Source organism: Sphaeramia orbicularis, chromosome 12 (genome assembly GCF_902148855.1).
Source record: "Sphaeramia orbicularis chromosome 12, fSphaOr1.1, whole genome shotgun sequence".
Taxonomy (NCBI): Eukaryota; Metazoa; Chordata; class Actinopteri; order Kurtiformes; family Apogonidae; genus Sphaeramia; species Sphaeramia orbicularis.
The window spans coordinates 80,288,453-80,303,425 of NC_043968.1; the positions used below are offsets into that span (position 1 = coordinate 80,288,453).

The following is a 14,973-nucleotide window of genomic DNA, read 5'->3' on the forward strand; positions in this document are numbered from 1 at the left end:
AATTAGTTTTTTTTTTAATTAAATAAAAAAAATAAAAAAAACTATATATATATATATATACATATATATATATATATATATATATATATATTTAATTAAAAATAGTCTCTGAAATTCAGAGGTGAAGAGAAAAATACATAAAAAATGCTTTAATTCTTTTGTAAATTACAAATTGAATGTTGTCATTTATCATTTCTGACTATTTAATTGATTTTATTTAGATGTTCCATATTTGGAAGTTGTAAGACACTCTTCTTTTCACATTTTATAATAAAATGTAGTGCGGGCGATATAACGACAGACTTTCATTTCTGACAGAAGTATATCATGTTAGATATCGTCACTGTCAGGCAGAAACCTCGTAAGTCCATTTTTGGTCTTTTTTTTGGGGGGAGTTATAAAACGATTCAATTGGTCAGTTTTCATGCTGCCGTGATGGTTTCAGAAATATTTAACCAATGAAAAATGCTGACTACATCTCTTAACTCCATTCATTTACGTAGAAGATACATCGTTTTTCTAGTTTCCTGAAAAATAACCGTTTTGGACATAAGAGGTTTCCACCCGACAGCGACGGTATAATCTTATTTGACATAATTATGCCCTAAGACCAACTTTTGTTCTTTGGTTTCTTCATTCTTCACTTCTGTTTTTTTTAAATTTTAACTTGTTTCTGTCATTTTTTCTTTAATTACTTCATCGTTCACATTTCTTACCTCACAAAATAACTGTTTTTTTTGCCAATTATAGGAATATTTAATCAGATTTCTTCATTCTTCACTTCTGTTTTTTTTTTTGCTTTTTTTTTTTGGATTTTAACTTGTTTGTGTCACTTTTACTTTAATTACATGATCGTACATATTTCTTTCCTCAAAATAACTTTTCTTGTCAATTATATGAATGTTTAAAGCGGTTCGGAACACAAACAACATGCAGTGCTGGCGACATAACAACAGATTTTGATATAAAAATAATAATAAAATAAAGTGTTATCATACAGTGAGGCCACGTCTTCTACCTTCTTTTCCTCTCTCTCACACACACTCACTCACACACACACACACACACACACAAACGTAAACCTGTGTACATATATTTCTCTGTTCCATGTTGGTCTAAAGCAGAAGCATGGTTCCATTCATGTCAGGATGGGGCCTTTTGTTTTTTTTTTTTTAAATTTTAATATAAATCTGGGGTCTAATAAATCCAACCACATGCAGCGCTCATGCTCGGATGGCTTGGTTACCCTGGCATGCAATCTGCGAAGTCAATGCCAGTCCTCGCTATTCAAGGACCTGAACACATTGAGACGGCAAGAACAGTGTCCCAGTAGCTTTCAGAAGAGCCGCCAGCCAGGAAGACAGGATCTGTGTGTGTGTGTGTGTGTGTGTTTGTGTGTTTGTGTGTGTGTATTTCTGCGTTCACATCAGTGCTTTGCAGATTAGCTCCGAATGGTTCATGTGCTGATATGTGGCGATAATAATGTGATGTAATGTGACAGAGTTCGGTGTTTTTATGGGGGGACACATGTGAGGAGTCGGAAATGTTGGATTGTGTTGTGACCTTTGACCTTCTACCTTTTATCTGAATGTGAAAATTGAGACGTTCATAATATTTCAGCCTCTTCCTGCAGATACTTCTGAAAGCCATGAGGGGGAGTTCCCAATATTGTCTTTACGCTCTTGACGTCCAAATATTGGGACAGGAAGTGACTTTCCTAAGGAAGTACATATAAGTAGTAGTAGTAGTGGGTGTGTGTGTGTGTGGGGGGGTCATGGTTATATCCCAAACACCTTGGGATGGAAGGTGACAAAGCTCATTCGGAGGGGGGTTGATAAGGGAAGGGGGCGTTGTGTGCTTCACATTTGGGAAAAACAGGATTAAAGGTATAAAGGGGGGCGTAAGGGGGTTAAAAGTATTGAGGGGCGGTTCCCACCTGGCCACGCTTTGTTGCGATCTGATGAGAAAAACAATGATAAGCGCACACAGACACAAAGAAATGCACAAATGCATAGATCACCCACACAAATCGCACAGCAAAAGAAACATTTTAAGCAGATATTGCACACAGATACGTACAGATACTAGATATGGACAACATCAAAGCACAGTAAAAAAAAAAAACCAATAGTAGCGGATAAACTTATTTTCTTGTTAAAACAGAAAAAAAAGGAAAAGTGTAATAAAATAGCAGAATTCAACTGCATATGTTTCGCAAAATAAGTGAATAAATCAAATTTCAAGAGCAAGAGACGTTAAGATGAAACACTGGGACGATGTTGAGGAGATGGATGATGAGCAGCTACGTTCACAGTGTAGACCAGGAGATATCAGCACATGTAATCCTAAAATATTAAACATACAGTACAATGAAGTCAAACCAACTAATGTGCACCAGCATAATCTTCCTTTAGGGGATTATTTCATCCAAAATGATAGTTTTGACAGACAACATTGACCATAAACCACCTGAAATCAGTGTTTAATGATGCACTGCCTGTAGGTTACAAAGAAAGCTCTAATTCACAGAAAAACAAACAAACAAACAAACAAAAAAAACTGCTCTGTAGGGGTGTAAGAAAATATCGGTTCTGCAATACATCACGATATTTCATTTCACAATACTGTATCAGTATTAAAAAGTACTGTATCGATATTTTTAGGTATTTATTCAAATGCAGATATTGTGGAGATTCATTTGAGGGTTTTTTTGCTTTTCTTTCTTTCTTTCTTTCTTTCTTTCTTTCTTTCTTTCTTTCTTTCTTTATTATTTAACACTCTTATTAAATAATGCTTGTTCCTTTGTTGGGATTGCACAAAAATACTGTTCTGATGTTAGTTCTGAACTAATAGAATATGAACATTTGAACAGGATCTGAAACTGTAATGTCTGTAAAACAGAATTTAAAGAGAGAACAACCTGAAAAATTATCCACTATAAGAAAAAAAACAAAACAAAACAAAACATCATCCACCTTTTCAATTACGGGGGCACAGTTTAATTGAAAGGTCTCTTGCTTTAAATTAAGGCCACCAGAAAAAATAAAAGATTCGGCTGAAATTTTTTAAGGCCTTCAGGTGTTTTTTTTTCTTATAGTGGATAATTTTCTGGGCTGTTCTCTTTTTTTCACATAGTGGATAATTTTCTGGGCTGTTCTCTTTTTTTCACATAGTGGATAATTTTCTGGGCTGTTCTCTTTTTTTCACATAGTGGATAATTTTTTGGGCTGTTCTTGTTTTTTCTTAAAGTGGATAATTTTTTGGGCCAGTGGATAATTTTCTGGGCTGTTCTCTTTTTTTTTCATATAATGGATAATTTTTTGGGGCTGTTCTCTTCTTTTCTTAAATGGATAATTTTCTGGGCTGTTCTCTTTTTTTTCTTATAGTGGATAATTTTCTGGGCTGTTCTCTTTTTTTTCTTATAGTGGATAATTTTCTGGGCTGTTCTCTTTTTTTCACATAGTGGATAATTTTCTGGGCTGTTCTCTTTTTTTTCATATAATGGATAATTTTTTGGGGCTGTTCTCTTCTTTTCTTAAATGGATAATTTTCTGGGCTGTTCTCTTTTTTTTCTTATAGTGGATAATTTTCTGGGCTGTTCTCTTTTTTTCTTATAGTGGATAATTTTCTGGGCTGTTCTCTTTTTTTCACATAGTGGATAATTTTCTGGGCTGTTCTCTTTTTTTCACATAGTGGATAATTTTTTGGGCTGTTCTCGTTTTTTTCTTATAGCGGATAATTTTTTGGGCCAGTGGATAATTTTCTGGGCTGTTCTCTTTTTTTTTCATATAATGGATAATTTTTTGGGCTGTTTTCCTCTTTTCTTAAATGGATAATTTTCTGGGCTGTTCTCTTTTTTTTCTTATAGTGGATAATTTTCTGGGCTGTTCTCTTTTTTCACATAGTGGAAAATTTTTTGGGCTGTTCTCGTTTTTTCTTATAGTGGATAATTTTTTGGGCCAGTGGATAATTTTCGGGGCTGTTCTCTTTTTTTTTCATATAATGGATAATTTTTTGGGCTGTTTTCCTCTTTTCTTAAATGGATAATTTTCTGGGCTGTTCTCTTTTTTTTCTTATAGTGGATAATTTTCTGGGCTGTTCTCTTTTTTTTCTTATAGTGGATAATTTTCTGGGCTGTTGCACCACTGGGCCACTGTAATAACCACTAAACCAGTGCAGAAAACTCCTTTGTCCCGTACTGTTTCACTGTTCGTAACAGGATTGAAACATGACAAATAAACAGAAACAAAACAACTCTTCATCTGTATATTCCACTGGTGAGACGTTCACCTGCTGATCAATATCCAGCTGAAACACAACATCCCAGTGACTGTGTAATAAACGGGGCTGGTGTTTTTAGTCTGGCAGTGTGAATGCAGCCTGTCTGGAAAAGTCGACATGCCACGGATGTGAAGCCATGAGATGATCACACAGACAAAATGTTGACAGGAAGTGAGAGTGGGAGGGAGTGATGAAGAGGAGATGCACCAGTCTGATAGGAGGAGGATGATGGGATTATACACCCAGTTATTTATGTGGATGAATAAAGGTGTGCATTAGCAGTCACAAAGACACTGGCGGAGCGCTGGAACTTACATCATCCTGTCTATTCAGGACTGCAGGTCTGAGTGTTTTACATGTAAATCCACTTCAATAGGCCTCTGTCTGCAGTTCACTGTGTTTAACCGTTTGTCATTTGCATCTTTTTTTGTGACAGTGGCACTCGGGCGCTTTGTGTTCATACCTGGAACACCTCTGGATTCAGAAAAGCCTCAACTGTTCTTCGTATTCACTTTCATTATCATGTATATTGTTCTTACTAACACACATAAAATGGATCCGATAAACGGGAATAACGACTTAGGCCATTATTTTGAAGAAGGTGACGGTGCGCATCAGTATAGATACAGTCGGCAACAACGGGAACGCCCACAAACGTCACATCCGGTTAGAGCCGAGGGGGAAAACAAACCAGTCTCTGCCATTAGCCATAATGCTGAAGAGTTGCTGTTTGCCCTTTTGTACCGCAAATAAACCAAAAAAAATCACCAATTAAAGTTTTACATTTTACTAAATAATAAAACGGAACCATAAAGGAGGACAAAACGGCTTCAAACGATCAGAAAAGAGGACGAGTTTGGCAGATGATGGGACCCAACAACAAAACTGCAGTCAGCACTTCGTTTAGGTCAGTTTCATGTAATGTGAACCATTTCCAAACAATCGTAGACTGTCAGGGGGATCAGGAATATTAGATTAAGTGTTTAAATGCTAGTGAACTTTGTACTACATTTGTAATTTGTGTAGATTTTCTTGTAACATGTACAAAAGTACACATTCAGTATCTAGGTCGAAGTACAGGTACTTGTGTACAAACGTCTGGTAAAAGTAGAAGTACTGATTAAAGTTCTTTACTGAGGTGCTTTACAATCTTAAGGTTGAAAAGTTGAGATTCTCTCTTAAATCATTTCATACCACTTGGGATCCATTTTTACGGTATTTCCATTCTTTAAATTTTCCTCAGAAAATAGATAATTAAACATTATTGAGACAGAGGGGAAAGGAGAGGAAAGGAGGGAAGGACAAATGATGTGTAGTCTTTTCCTTTCTTCTCTTATTTCTGTGTACTATACTACCTTTTTTATTTTTATTTTTTTTATTTTTTTTACTTTTACAATTTTAGTTCCTTTATCATTATTTGTGGTTTCTGTTTTTGATTTTCTTTTATGTTTTTCCTTATTGTTTATGTATTTATTTATTTATTTTTTGGCCTGTGGGTTGGGTGGGTGGGAAGGGATGGGTGTTGACAGTCAGATATGTCATTCTTGATTGTGCATTGACTGTTACGAATTGATATAATGTCTGTTGTTTTCATTGAAAATGTTCAATAAATATAGTTGGAAAGAAAAAAAAAAGTTCTTTACTGAGTACGGCATATGTTAAAAAAAAAAAAAAAAAGTGCTGCCTCTGATGTACTCCAAGCATAAAATCAAATCTAGCCCTCTGACGGACATTTCTATTGCCTGTTTCTGTGCAAAACTAAAAGAACCTAACATCATATTGGACCAACAGCAACATTAATTAACATTAATTTGCCTATTTAATGTCAGGTACTGAAATTATGTTCAGTTGAATTCATCATATCTATAGCAAAACTGATATAGTCCCTTACCAGGTGACTCCTTTAAGTAGCAGCAGATGTGTGGAAATGACACTTCATTCCACTGAGTCGGATCATTGGCCCAGTCTTTTAAAACGTATGGACAACAATCCAACCACAGTGGATTTAATTTTTTTATATATTGATCCTTGTCAGAAGGCAAAAGCAACTCAAAGTACGTCATGACAGTTTGTTAGCGTTAGCAAAACAAACTGAAATTCTGTGTTTTTTCATTATAGCGAACAGGGGGATGAATTCTTGTCCCCCTCGGGTTTCCCTGCCCTCACCTGTGACATCGTTGCCGACTGTATCTATACAGGGTGGGGAAGCAAAATTTACAATGAACATTTAGTTGTTTTTTCTCAGCAGGCACTACGTCAGTTGTTTTGAAACCAAACATATATTGATGTCATAATCATACCTAACACTATTATCCATACCTTTTCAGAAACTTTTGCCCATATGAGTAATCAGGAAAGCAAACGTCAAAGAGTGTGTGATTTGCTGAATGCACTCGTCACACCAAAGGAGATTTCAAAAATAGTCGGAGTGTCCATAAAGACTGTTTATAATGGAAAGAAGAGAATGACTATGAGCAAAACTATTACGAGAAAGTCTGGAAGATACTATTAAAGAAGAATGGGAGAAGTTGTCACCCCAATATTTGAGGAACACTTGCGCAAGTTTCAGGAAGTGTGTGAAGGCAGTTATTGAGAAAGGAGGACACATAGAATAAAAACAGTTTCTATTATGGACATTTTCTTGTGGCAAATAAATTCTCATGACTTTCAATAAACTAATTGCTCATACACTGTCTTTCAGTCCCTGCCTCAAAATATTGTAAATTTTGCTTCCCCACCCTGTAGTTCTTGAACAGAGGTGTCCAAAGTATTCCCATTCATTCCTCAGGTCGAAGTAAAAATACTCAGGTTTAAACAGACTTCTGTAGAAGTTGAAGTATCAACTCAAGCTTTTTACTCCAATAAAAGTGTAAAAGTACTGGTTTCATGCACTGTGGATCAGCTGGTTCTGGGCCCTAGTTTTGGACCCTGGTTGTCAGTGATGATGAAACCATGTATATTTGTTTCAGGTCCAAATAGCGCTGATCCCCTCCACCCTGGATCAGGTCTGGATCCTCCATTTGTGTCCACATGTCAGTGTTCATGGACCACTTGTTCTTTGGTAGCTCGTACAGATCCATGTCCAGTCCAACTGTCCTTCATTTAATTTCAGATTTCACATTTTCCCGCTTGGGCTGTGTTTACTGCTATACTCCGTCATGTTGAGCAGGTTGGTTTTTGCCACTCAGTCTGACTTAGAGGGGCGTGGCCTGGGGGGAAGTGACGTATGTGCATACCCTCTTTATCTGAATCTTACACATTTACAAAATTTAAAGCAGAACAAACTCCTACAGTAAATCAGTCCAAACATCTACATTGACATTATTTACAGTAAACTTCTAACAGCGCTTCATAAAGAGTTCAGTGAAAATGTCATAAACAAACAGAAGCGTTTGTCATTTGCATCTTTTTAGTGACAGCTGCACTCAGAGCCTTTGTGTTCGTATCTGAAACACCTTTGGACTCATAAAAGCCTCCACTGTTCGTCTTATTCACTGCCCCCCCCCCCCCCCCGGGCATTATGTATATTGTTTCCCACGAACGCACATAGAATGTATCCGATAAATGGGAAACAGGTAATTGCACTTATGTAACCCAGATACAGATGTAACACAAACGCAGTTACGTAACACAAACAGAGTAAATGCCAGCATCTTTGATCGTGACTGTGGCGGAGATGATAAGAATAGAGAAGAACAAAATATGACATTTGGTGAAGACATTCAGCGGCGGTGGGAAGGCTGCAAATGATATGAGCTAATGTGGACGAGAGATAGGCACAGGAAGATGAGCACAGAGACAGACAGGCAGACAGACAGACGGACAGACAGGCAGACAGACAGGCAGACAGACAGACAGACAGGCAGACAGACAGACAGGCAGACAGACAGGCAGACAGACAGACAGACAGACAGGCAGACAGATGGACAGACAGGCAGACAGACAGATGGACAGACAGGCAGACAGACAGATGGACAGACAGACAGACAGACAGACAGGCAGACAGACAGGCAGACAGACAGACAGGCAGACAGATGGACAGACAGTCAGATGGACAGACAGACAGGCAGACAGACAGACAGGCAGACAGACAGACAGATGGACAGACAGACAGACAGACAGACAGATGGACAGACAGACAGACAGACAGGCAGACAGACAGGCAGACAGATGGACAGACAGACAGACAGGCAGACATTACCCCATAAGGCTCCTGAAAGCAATCCAAGCCAGAGAAGATGGAAGGAGGAGACAGAGTCAGAGTCAGAAACAGATAAAACACACACAGGCGTCGTCTACAGCAGAACAAAAAGAAGGAAGAACAGCAGCAGGAGGCGCTACAGAGAAAAAGAAACAGCTGAGAAACTGGACACATACACAAACTTGTTTTTTTTCCTGGTTTGGTAACCTCAGTGTTTTAGAGTTGGAGTTGTCATTATTTCTAGGCATAATGTTCAACGGCCAAAATACAAAACCTCCTATCTGAAAAAATCACTTTTTTAAGGAAAAAAAAAAAACGTGGCTCCTGGAGGATTCTGTTGGGTTTCTGTAAATTGGCTTAGAGTCTGGTTTGGACCAACTCTACATGTAAACTGTCATGAGATAACTTTTATTATGATTCGGCGCTATATAAATAAAATTTGATTTGATTGATGGTTTAGTTTTATTTTAGTATGGTCTCTGTTGCTGTTGTCAGGTGACCTTCATGTCATAAGAAAGGGCGGGGTTATCTTGCAGATAGACTGAAAATGTGGAGTCATCCTTGTTCTCACCATTTAATGTGAAAACTCAAAATCTAAAAATTCGCAGATAGGAGGTTTTGTTTTTGGGCCATCAACCCATAAAGACCCAGAGCTACTTTTATGGCAGTTCCCAAGTGAAATTTTCTCTAGATTGATCCTTTCTTAAAGGGTTTAGAAGAGAATAGAATCTGTATTTGTCACATGACAAAGACAACGACAGTGAAATGGGAGCTGTGACAGGCCCCGACTGTGCAAAAAACAGGTGTGTAGACGCCAATAATGTAATAACAGCCGATAACATAACAGCGGCCGATAACGTCATAAATTTGCCATTTTTAAAATGTAATAAGCCAATAATGTAATATCTGGCCAATAATGTAATAAAAGTCCTAAACCGATAACATTATTGGCTCAGTTATTACATTAGTTATTGGCCTATTACATTTTCAAAATGGCAAATTTATTATGTTATTGGCCAGTATTATGTTATCAGTTGTTACTACATTATTGGCTTCTACAAGGTGTAAAAAAATAAATAAATAAATGAAATAAAAATCGTCATCTCAAATATAAACATAATAATAACAGCAGAAAAGAGAGACAACATACAATCCAATACACGCCTTATATGTGACACCACTGGTATAAACTGTATAAAAATATCACAGATTATACTGAAAAATACTGGCAATATGCAAAATTACAAAGAAATACTAAAATATAAACAAAAAGCCAACTGTATACTACAGATGGAACAAATATTTACAGTATATAATGGATCTAAACACGTTGGCAGGTTTGTCTGGTGTTTTCCTCCACAGCGTTGTGCTACTAGCAGCACTGATGTACAAGCCAAAAACACTCTTGGTTTCTGAGTTTAGTCCGGTGTTATTCAGCCTACACATCCACACTTTACATACAGAGAAGTGTTACTGTTGAAACACAGGTTCGCTTCAGGTTTTCAGAAGATTTAGGACACAAAATTCAGTCAGTGGAACCTCACCTAAAATTACTTTGACACTCTTGATGGTGTTAATATCTTCAGCGTAATTTCTGCACTTTGTAAATTCATGTTGCGGCCAGTCTTTGGCCCGTGGGCCGTATATTTGACACCCCTGCCTTAGAAGGAGACATTCTGGGACAAATACCATCAGACAAAATCCTCCTGAGACTAGAGCTGGTGGCTCCAGTTGCTCCAGTGCCATAATCCCTAGTGGTCAGGTTTGTCCTAATCACATGGAAACAGCAGCGCTTCACCTTCACATGAACCTGCTCCTCCCTCCTCCTCCCTCCTCCTCCCTCCTCCTCTGTCTCTGCCCTAAACTGGCCTTCACCCATTAACCAACAGACAGGGAGGGGCTGCACACACTTTATGTAACAACAGGAGGCCATTCTCATGTGGGTAAAAGAACCTCAGACACTACGAAAGCCTCACAGCTGACTTTGTACAATTAGAGGAACGTCTGAGTTACACTATGTGGACAAAAGTATGTGGACATGTTGAATTTAGGTGTTTCTTTTCTAACAGGGGTCTGGGATACAAAACAATAATGACTAATACAGTCATAATATAGTTTTATATTGGGATAAATATCATTGCATTGGTTAGTTTGGTTTAAATTGTTATCTTTGTTTCCAAAATAAGATGATTTTTCCTTAATTTTAATGTTTATATACTGTCACATACTGTTAATACTGCAAATATTGTGTCCATTCATATTTTAGGTCTTTTTTTGTGTTTTTATTTTCCTTCGCTCTCTTCTAATCTTACTTTTGTAAAATTGTATTTTCTATTTTCTTATCTTATTTTCAGTTTTTGTAATTTTATATATATATATATACATATATATATATATATATATATATATATATATATATGTATATAAATATATGTATATATATATATATATATATATATATATATATATATATATATATATATATATATATATGAAATAGAATAATGTTTATTGTCATTGTGCTACTGCAGTTAGAGCAACAAGCTGAAAAGAAAACACCAATATTTCAGAAAATAAGAAGAGGGAATATAAAATTATATCTGTATATCTATCTATCTATCTATCTATACATTTTAGAAGACATAAAACATGGAAAGACACAAACAATATTTACAGTATAAACAATATATAACAGTACATAAAGATCAAAATTAAGTAAAAATCATCAGAACCATGAAACCAAAGTACAAAATAATTAGCAAAAAGAAAAAAATAATCAACAAAAAGAACAAAATAATCAATGAAAAGAACAAAATAATCAACAAAATGGGGAAATATTGACGTTTCTGACTCAAATCATCATGAACAGGACATCTTACAGCTGTAGACATGTCCCAATATTTTTGTCCATATAGTTTATAAACATCTTGTTAACACATATTATTTACAGTCAGAGCATAAAAAAATATTCAAAATTTAGAGGTAGGACATTTAAAATCATAGTCGTGGATGAAAAAAAACAAACAAAACAAAACAAAACAAAAAACAATAATTGTTAAGAGAAATTAAGTCAAAACTATCTCTGAGGCATTTTTGAAGCAAAGATTATTTTGTTCTTTTTACTCATTTTGTTGATTATTTTGTTCTTTTTACTCATTTTGTTGATTATTTTGTTCTTTTTGCTCATTTTGTCGATTATTTTGTTCTTTTTGTTGATTATTTTGTTCTTTTTGCGGATTATTTTGTTGCTTTTACTCACTTTGTTGATTATTTTGGTCACTGTTATTGAATTTGATTATTTTGTTCATTACTGAGCATGAACAGGACATCTTACAGCTGTAGACATGATGTGTCCCAATATTTATTTCCATATAGTTTATAAACATCAGTATTTCCTTAAGGTTTAATGGGAGATTTTTCTTCCTCAGTAAGATGTGAAGAAAGTAGGTGGTTAGTTGTGGTACAAAATTATTATTTACAGTCAGAGCAGGAAAAATATTTTCGAAATTCAGGGGTAGAACATTTAAAATCATAGTCATGGATAAAAAAAACAAAAACAATGTTGAATGAAATTAAATAATATCAAATTCTGAGGCATTTTGGAAGCAAAGATAACAATTTAAACTAAACCAACCAATGCAATGATATTTATCCCATAATATAAAACTATATTCTGACATTAGTCATTATTGTTTTGTATCCCAGACCCCTGTTAGAAAAGAAACACTTGAATTCAACGTGTCCACATACTTTTGTCCACCTTCCTTGAAAGTAAAGCATGAACGGTTGACTTACGAGCAGGCGAAGGCCACCAGAGCTCCACTGACCACAATGAAGTCCAGGATGTTCCACAGGTCCCGGAAATACGACCCAGGGTGGAGGAGCAGTCCCAGGTCGATCATCTGCAGCCGCGAAAAAACACAATAAACAGCAAAACTAAAGCCACGCAGAAAAGCCTGAACAGAAACAGTGTTTTTATAAAAGCAGATCTGGAGCTCTCTCATGTCAGTCAAGTCCGATGTTCTTCTTTTTTTTTTTTAGGGAAGCAGAGCATTTCTGATCTGAAGCATCTGGCATCAGGATGGAGTGTAAAACCACAAACCCAATTAGCAGAAGCCAGTGACAGGAGGCTGGAATCAGCTGGACGCTCGCATTCCACCCAAGAAACACATGAAGACCAGCTTTAACCCTTTCATGTCCGGTGTTCACCTATTCTACTGCTGTTCTCTGGTATATTCATGGGTTTGGCTGTTTTAGTTCCATATCAGCCAACACAGTGGACGCTGATGCATCATCCCATACACTGACACCTACTGGCCAGTTGTGGGAACTGCTTTTTTTTTATTTGTTTTTTTTTTTACATTTATGCATTTGGCAGACTATTTTTTCCAAAGCGACTTACAGGGGAAAAACCAAAATAAAAGAATAAAATACAAGAATAGATTAAAGACATAAAAGAGCTGTACAATTAAAAACAGAGTTGTACAGAAGAATAAAAAAGCAAAATGGTAAACTAAAATACAACAACTGATTAACCCTTTCATGCATGGGTTATAAGAACCTTATTCAAGATTTTTTTTTTTTTTACTGTGTGGTTTTATTCCTCTTTAGGCATGAAAAAAACAATGTGATTGAATTTGTTTTTATGAATCCATTTTTCATGGCGTTACAAAAATGTCCACTCAGCGGGACAATCGTGTTTAACTTCTGAAGCAAAGAAACATGCATTTACTGATCCAAACTATGAAATACATTTTTTTAATGCTGCTAATCTGATGTTTTCTCACATTTTTAACATACTATAATACTAATTATTACTGACTCAGATAATGTGCAAAAAAAAAAAAAAAATTGTTTAAAAAAATTACAGTCTAATAACAATTAATTTATTTACACTCATGTTTCTGCAGATCAGGTTTATCGAGAACAGCAAAGTTATAGTAATGGTATGAATAACAGTGTATTAGATGGTGCATAAAGGTCAAAACATAGTATTCGGAATCTCTCTGACGGGACATTTTAGAGACACTTTGACAGATTAGTGTTGCTAAATGACCCACATTTTTACTTCTAAATTCATTTTTGCTTTGGTTGGACCATAAGAGATTACCCAAAACAAGGAGCTACTTTATATTGAAATAAATGTTGGAATGGCAATTAATTAAAGTTTGCTCTCTGACGGGACATTACTGTGTTTGGACCAATAAGCGTCCACTGCGTTGGCTGATATACATGTAAAACAACAAAATCCATGAATATACAAGAGAACAGCTGTAGAATAGCTGTCCACTGTAGTGACCACTCTGCATGAAAGGGTTAAGAAGACATAAAAACAGCTGTTCAATTAAAAACAGTGAAATAAAAATACCAAGTAAAACAGAAGAAACAAAATAATACATTTAAAATGGAATGTTTGAAAGTTTTTATTCATAATCAAGATGGCCGACAGGAAGTCAGAAATGTTAAGCATCCCAGGAATGTCTTGTTAATCCTTCTATCTTATCCTACTTGACCTTACCTTATCTTATTTTATCTTATCTTATTTTAGATGTATAGAAAAAAATCATTTAGAAGCTGGAAACAGTTACTTTGTTTCAGTAAAACATAATTTTTTGTTTTATTTTTAGTAAGAAGAAACTTTATTCTGATAAAATTAGACACTTTTTCAATCAAAAAACTTCTAATAATGCAAAATTAACCCTAAAATCAAGCAAAAACTGAATTAAAACAAGTCGATTCATCAAAATGAAAGGAAATGGATGTGACCATAACACCCATTAAACTAAAGAAAATGTCTAAACTATTATAACTCTGACTGCCTGTATAGAAATATAGATATATAGAAAAAAAATCATTTGGAAGCTGGAAACAGTTACTTTCTTTCAGTAAAAACATTTTTTTTGTTTTATTTTTTGTAAAAAATAATGTTTATTCTGATAAAATTAGACACTTTTTCAATCAAAAACTTCTCATAATGCAAAATTAACCCTAAAACTAAGCAAAAACTGAATTAAAGATTAAGATACCTCAAAAAGTTATGGATGGATTTGGATGAAATTTTCAGGAAATGTTGATACTGGCACAAGGAATAAATGTAAATTTTAGTGGTGATTTGGGGGGGCAGGGGGTCTGCCTTGATGGAGGCCTGTGGCCTCTGAGTGCTTTTCGTGTTTTTTTTTTATTTTTAGCAAAAAAAGTTTATTCTGATCAAATTAGACACTTTTTCAACCAAAAAACTTCTCACAATGCAAAATTAACCCTAAAATTAAGCAAAAACTGAATTAAAACAAGTCAGTTCATCAAAATGAAAGGAAATGGATGCAACCATTAGCACCTGTTAAACTAAAGAAAATGTCCAAACAGTAATAACTCTGACTGTTCAGATATTTGCATTTGCAGTTCTTCATCCTGTTTATGTCAAACACACGTCAACTGAAAGGTGACAGACCGTACTGAAATATAGATGTATAGAAAAAAAATCATTTGGAAGC

The 14,973-nt window shown here is 35.5% G+C and overlaps 1 protein-coding gene across 1 annotated transcript in view; it reads right to left on the reverse strand.

Moving 5' to 3' along the window:
- LOC115429602 (voltage-dependent N-type calcium channel subunit alpha-1B-like) overlaps positions 1 to 14,973 on the reverse strand; it is a 469,655-nt gene that overhangs the window by 137,566 nt on the left and 317,116 nt on the right. The window contains exons 27-29 of the mRNA XM_030149195.1: positions 12,278 to 12,384; positions 8,483 to 8,494; positions 1,937 to 1,957 (exon numbers count right to left, since the gene is read on the reverse strand). Coding sequence (XP_030005055.1) covers positions 1,937 to 1,957; positions 8,483 to 8,494; positions 12,278 to 12,384 — 140 coding nt within the window. The remainder of the gene's footprint in view (positions 1 to 1,936; positions 1,958 to 8,482; positions 8,495 to 12,277; positions 12,385 to 14,973) is intronic.